Source organism: Synchiropus splendidus, chromosome 8 (genome assembly GCF_027744825.2).
Source record: "Synchiropus splendidus isolate RoL2022-P1 chromosome 8, RoL_Sspl_1.0, whole genome shotgun sequence".
NCBI classification, from domain to species: Eukaryota; Metazoa; Chordata; class Actinopteri; order Syngnathiformes; family Callionymidae; genus Synchiropus; species Synchiropus splendidus.
In genome coordinates this window covers 19,020,588-19,027,486 of record NC_071341.1, presented here as the reverse complement: position 1 = coordinate 19,027,486, position 6,899 = coordinate 19,020,588, and the positions used below count along the sequence as shown (strand labels likewise).

Genomic DNA, 6,899 nt, shown 5'->3' with positions numbered 1-6,899 from the left:
CCCTTTTCATTGATACCAGTGTGATGACACTATGTGTCGGGCGTTGTAGAGGCCCTAATAATCGAAAATTTAGGGTGTCCTGCTGAAAAAAACAGAGCGTCCAGTTTCTCATGTTTGGCATTTTCGAGGCCCCTCCAAACAAAAGCCCACTGTGACTACACAATAAACACAATGGAATGGTATAAGTCAGAAGCCTATTCCTTCTACCTGTTCAAGATCAGCTGATGATGACGTTGAACTGGTGCAGGACTCTTCTCCTTCTCCAGGCTCTCGGCTTCCTCTTCATGGTGCACACTTGCCGTCATCGCTAGTCCCATCCATGCTCCTTCTGGGTCTGTCAGCAATGTCTGTCAGGTGTTGCCATAGTAAGACAGACAGCTCCACCTAGACTTATCTTGGTCCCTTTCTTGGTCCGGCACATTCTCACTCACATATCGACTGTTATCAAGTGATGCAGAAGTTAGTCTATGTTAACACATAGGTATTTCTCTTCTATCAAATGTTTCCCTTCCCGCTGCATTTCGTGATGTTCAAAAAGAACAGTTGAGGTCAGGATGATTGTGAGCAACACTTCTGTTGTGACGCGATGCATGTAGTACCCCATGAGACCATGGGCTTCACTCGTGATGCCAAAAAATCTAAAGCGTTGTCGGACAGTCCGGTGTCGTGCTGCTTATGGTATCATGCTGTTGGAGGGAATACACATAATTGAAAGCTCATGCATCAACATGCAACATTGAAGGTGACGCCAAAGTCCCCAGGACAATCGTCAATTTCTGATGCCTTGGGAGTGAGAAAGCAATGGCTCTTCATGGCTTCCTTCACCACAGACGTGAACCTAACCTGTTGTTTATTTACCACCACACTGCCTCTCCTCTCCACGTGTCCCAACCATTCGTCCACTTGGTCCAGCAATTTTTTCCACATGAGCTCCCCCTCTGATTTATTCTTTTCTGGTCTTATGAAAAATGAAAACCTGAGCATCTTCAACTCTGCTTCATGTCTTTTTATCAACCCTACTTTCCATGCATTATGGCAGGACTTTCTATTGTCCTGTAGGAGCTTCCCATTTATTCCAGCAGCTACTCCACTGTCAAAGCTCCGGCTTAAGAGTCATTTCCCATCCATTCCTCCCTTCCTGCACGCCGCCCCATACATTTTCTTTTTGTTTATTCAGTGCACAGATTGGACTCCTATTATATAATCCAAAAAAATGAAGGAAAAATGATTTCCCATCCCTTCTCTTCATCCGCCTCATAGTTTGAAACTGACTGAATAAGCTCACGCATACAAGGGCTTTCTGTCAGTTCCATAGCTTTGGATCAGAACAACCACAGTTTCAAGGTGCTATGATTTTGTTGCACGTCACCGACCCAGTAATGGGACCATAACTCTTGGTTTAAGCGCTAATGCTCGGTTGAAGAATGGCTGTGGAAAAAGAGTTAAGTAATCCGGCAACATCATTAAAGATATAAACCAGCATAAAAAGTCATTCATTCGGTTGACAGTTCTGACATCCCATTTCAAAATAACCATGAGGCCAGGTTCCATCACATTGCCGACAACAGCCCCTCCCATATTTGTTCTGCCATTCATGAACTTGCTATGCATTTTGGAGACTGCAGTATACATTATACATCTGTTTGAATTTTCATTCCAGACTCTCGGTTTGACACACACAGTCTACCTTTGTCAAATAGGATCTGAGCAACTGTGTATTTACAAGTGTGTCTTTGAAGCTACCTCCATCTTTTAATGTTGACAGTTCCCAGCCTCTTGTGTGTTGTCACGTCAAATCCGAGGAGGAGAAATACCCTTTTTTTTTTTCATCGTGATGCTTTTATTCAGGTGTGCACTTCTCTAGTGCATGGTGTGTTTTTTAATTCCATTCTTTGGGTAATTTTGGAGTCGAGAATGACGTTAATAAAATTGCCGTTATCACACCAGTCGCACTGATTTCTTCTCATGATATGCCGTTAAAATAAAGCCCCACATTCCTTCTATCGAAGTTTATACCCTCAAGCCACATATTAGCAGACATTCCAGGGACCCTCACCGGAGCCCCTGCCGCTCAAAGCCTCTAAACACATAGCACACGACAGGCTATAAGATTTGCCCAAGGAGCAGATGGAAGAAAACAAACATATTTTACTGCAGTGAGCAACAGAGGGGAGCAGAATTTGATATATGTACACGAGAAAAACAACAACAAAAAAAGTAACGACCTGTTGAAAACAGTGCTCATAAAGTGCCGACCCCTTGTTACTCAGTGATAGATGCATTTAAATCTAGTCAGGCTTCTCATGCCTAGTAAACAGTGTGGAAGTTCCAAAACAGTTCCCCCACTTTCTACGAGCTCCTTGAGGGGAATAAAAATGGAAGCTGACTATTCAAAGTTCAGTCTCCCAGGAACATGCTGAAGTGTCGTAATGTTAGCCGCGGTGTCAACTAGCTGAGCGGGTAGCGGCTGAGAGAGCGAGAGGACGAGGGAGGTGGGCGGTGTGAGCTCCCTGGTTTGCCAGTGTGTTAGCAGACTGTAAGAGCAAAGGGGGAAGTCGGGCAGTCAATAAGCAAATGTGACTGATAAAACCGAATAAACAATTGTTGACTCACAGACAGCTAAGTGGTTTTAAGCACAACCACTGGCGTCAGATTTCACGCTGAGTTTTCGTTTTATCATTATCTCGTGGACAAAAATTGAATAAACAACGTGGTATATGCGACTTTTAGCCATAACAAATAGAATAATAGAAGCATGTTGCATGCAGATCTGATATTCTCCTGTAACCCAAAATTACTAAATATAACATTATTATTACACATCAATTTTACTGTGTCTGCTTATTATGCTAGTATAACAACTTTATTACAGCTGTATTAGTATTTTTGCCTGAAGTTCAAATAAGAAATCCGTAAGTCCAGGATCAGAACTGGAAGCACAGCTCTGTTTGAGAGGATTCATCTTCACCCATTGTGTCCATTGTAAGCAAGTAATCACCATCTGCTTGTGGATTTAATATGGCGGCTGACAAGTCACGTTCATGGCCAAAGTGAAAATGATTGAAACACCACGAAGTGACCTTCACTCACTCGGGCTCAGTGACCTCATTCTTTATTCACACGACATCGGCAGTTTTAGTTGCCAACGTTGATTTAGGCGAGCACCATTTATGTTCTCACATTTGATGTTTTAAAACAAAAATTAAGAAAAACAAAATAGAAAGAAGAAAGAAAATAGAGCAGTATTATATATACGGGCGTCTGGCCTTGATATTGTGGCGCTGAAAACGTGGTCCTGCAACACAATGCTACAGCTCCTTTCACGGCCATTCTGTATTTACACTGGATGCTAGGAAACGGTGTCAGTTTAAAGTACGGTGGACTGTCAAGGCTTGAAATCCTGAAATGATGGTGGGCTGAACCTGAGGTGAACTGTTGGCCTTTACTTTCTGAAAATGCCAATCAGCTAGTGGCAGCTGTTGGACTTTACTCCAAAATACTGCCAACCAAATGTACAGTGTATTTACCTAAATGAAAACCAACAAAAAAAAAAAGACTCTGAGGCTATGTGTTCCTGTTATGACTGTTATGACTGTCTTAATCCAAGCTGGGTCAGACCGTGACGTTTGGAGCCTGGCGAAGCAGAATATCATCTTTACATGCCGTTGGCCGAGGCTTGTTGTCCAGGCAGGACCTGCTCAAAGATCGGGCGCATTGCTGCCCTCTATCTCCAGAGTGCTGAATAATCTTTATGTTTGGCTTGTCAGCTCTGCGATCTTTCACATCAAGCTTCTCTCGATAGGTTCAATAAGGGCTTTTCTCGAGGGATTTCACTGAGTTATCTAAATGCTCTTGCTCCGTCTTTGCGGTGTGTGGAGTTGGGGCGTCATTTGATGGCGCATGCCATCCTACCAGGCTTTTAGCTAGCGGGTGTCTTGAAACTGCAAAACATGAAAAAATGGACGCCCTCTCGGATTCAAAACAGGACGCCCTGTTTCCTCAGCAGGATGCCCTAAATGCATTATTAGTGCGTTGTGTTTCCACCCGGAAAATATGATCCAAATTCGCAGACACTTCGCATGGTGTGTGGGGTTAGGGGTGGGGTTATGTATTGGGGCGGGGTTTTGGACGCCCTGTATCAAAATCCTAGCAAAAAGACTGAATCCTACTCAGAGCTGGGCCCGGGCTGATTCCTCCCAAGCATGGTCTTGTTACTTTGCTCTAAGAGGATGAACTGCACATGGTGCACGGTGAGCTTTGACAAGAGCGAATGGTAAAGATTTGTGCACCTTGAGGCGGAAATACGTCATTTAATATGACACACTGATCGATGGAACAAATTAACATCCATATATCTATTTATCTTGCTCGTATTTTAGTCATTAAACTTTTCATTTTTTATGTCTTAGACATACTGTGGCAAGCAGTGGGGCACACATCACATCAGCTCAAACACTGCTCAAGTACCTGGAATGTTATTTTGTAGATGGCACCGTAATAGTTCATGTTCATGGGTCCAAGTTTCCAGGCAAAGATTGTGACGATGAAAACCAGATCACAGATCAAAGACAAATCAGTATATGCAATTATTTATTTGAAAGAAACAAATGATCCTCATGATGAGTATCAAATTATTATAAAATATCTAATACAGGCAACTGAGGTATATTCGTCTTTCTAAAGTTGCATGTGTGAGAAAGCGGGGTAGAGAGATACATATGTCAGAGTGAGCGACAGCTGAGGAGAAACAAACACGGTTAAAAAATATATAAAGTTACACACATGATTGACACCATAAATCACCTTCATTCATCATCCAACATCGGTATAAAAGTAAAGGCATTGTTTCACAGCTCCACTCCAAAAGCTAATCGCAAATGTTGAGCTATTGTGTTGTTCCGCCCCTCAAAACCCTTGTTTGTTTGTATAAATAAAAGCCACTTTTAAGTTCAACTAGAAGGATAAAATCCACAGATGTAACGACAAACACCACGTCTTCAAACTCAGGATCAGATGCTAGGTCGATGTAAGGTGTTGTGCTGTCACACAGCGGAAGTTGAAATGGTTCCGTTGACACATTCATGATACGATAATGACAACTAGTACGCTGGTATCATTCAGGTCGTACTGCTTTGTTTTACAGTTCAATTAAAATCGTACAGATGGACTGTTTTGGAAAACAATAATCAAATAAAAAAATATTCCGCCTAAACGTGCGCAATTTAGATTGAAGGAATTTTGTATTTTGAGTAAATGTAGATTAAAACAAGGCCAGTCACCTCAAGTTATTTAGGACGGCACTTGGGGAGTCCTCCAGACACAAGCATTGAAATTGGAGCTCTTACAGTGCGAGATAGCAATTTCTCATAAAACAGAGCGGAACGAATTTCTTGTTAAACAGTAAAGATTTGGACAAATAACAAAATGTGACAAGCACCACCACAAAGCAGCACGACGGATGATGTAAGGCATACAGATTTTTTTGTGTGTGTGTGTGACAAACAGAGGCAGGCAACCATTGTGACGCTGCCGGAAATAATCCTTAAAAGATGGACATCTGTGCGGAAACAACAAACACGGCGCGGTAAATGTGCGCGGCGAGATCTGGCGCCTGTCAATTGTCGGCTCACTGATTCAGGAGCAGCTGTCATCTGAAAGGCAAAGAACTTGTGTTTGGTGGGTTTGAGATAGAGCAGTGGAACAGCAGGTGCCTACAAACTGTCGTCAAAGGCGTTTTTGTCGGAATAGCACTGTTGTTGGTGTCGTCATTTCGCTAATACCAAAGGTATATTGAGATATCTGCCGTGTACGTATGAATGTGGGTGTTCGATTGATTGTAGTGCGTATGAAGACGGAGGCTAAATCCAGCTTTTGTGAGGCGAATGACACAGTCCTGCAGCAGTGCTCAGTCCTGTCTCATGTGTTTTTTGAGTGTGAGTGGGCGTACACTCTATTCATGCCAGTGGGCTCGAGCGCATCTATCCGTCTGCCCCTCTATCGCCAACAATGAAAGGCGCACACACACACACACACACACAAACACTGTTCCATGAACATAGACGCTGATTTGTGTTTGGACAATGGTGCCCAATTTCTGATAAGGAAAAGCATTTACGATGACTCAATTACAAAAAGCGGCACGTTCTACATAGTGATGGCTGAATTCTCATGGATGTCTCGCTCCCCCTTCAACACAACACTTTGAAAGCCTGCTTGAATAAACAGAGTCATTTTCCCCAAATCTGAAATGACTACTGCGACATTTAATGGTGACATTGTAAGTTGATGTGATGAGACATTTCTTCCGCAGACAAAGCCTGACCATTTAGCCTTAATCTTCATGACAGCTTACAATGTTCTGCGGATGCTTGGCATTTTCTGGATCAGCGCCTATGCATAAGCACATTGGTAAATCATAAATAATGAAAGGCTGAGACAAAAGAAATGGAGGGACAGAAAACAAAGAAGAGGCTGTATCCAAAGAGAAACAGAGGATTTAAAGTGAATGAAGTACAGTATCAGAGGCGGACAGACACTGCTGGTTCTGTCCCGAGGACACTGTCCGTCACTGTTCTCTCTGCAAGTGCGCACTGCAGTGTCAGGACTGATGAGTCCTGGTCCATTCAGAGAAGAGCGGAGGGCAGCTTCTGCTTCCCGGTAGCCACAATTGGAGTTTCCTACAGTCAAAGGTTCTGTAGGGGACAGTGTGGACCGCACCTGCGCGGTCTTGGACATGTGTCGGCGGATCACCACACGCGACAGACATTCTCAGGTACCATGTTGCTGCTCTTGTTGCAGTTGAAGGCTTTGGCAAATTCTGGGAAGTTCTGAAGTGAGCCCAGAACCCTGAGGTGCACACACATGACAGTGATGATATATGTCGAGTTCCCCAACACGTA

General features: G+C 43.3%; 1 protein-coding gene across 2 annotated transcripts in view; it reads right to left on the bottom strand.

Annotated features, from left to right (window-relative positions):
• Positions 1-4,601: 4,601 nt before the first annotated feature.
• LOC128764026 (neprilysin-like) overlaps positions 4,602-6,899 on the bottom strand; it is a 50,160-nt gene continuing 47,862 nt past the window's right edge. For both annotated transcript variants that reach the window (XM_053873390.1, XM_053873391.1), the window contains exon 23: positions 4,602-6,846. In XM_053873390.1, coding sequence (XP_053729365.1) covers positions 6,747-6,846 — 100 coding nt within the window. In that variant the 3' untranslated portion in view covers positions 4,602-6,746. The remainder of the gene's footprint in view (positions 6,847-6,899) is intronic.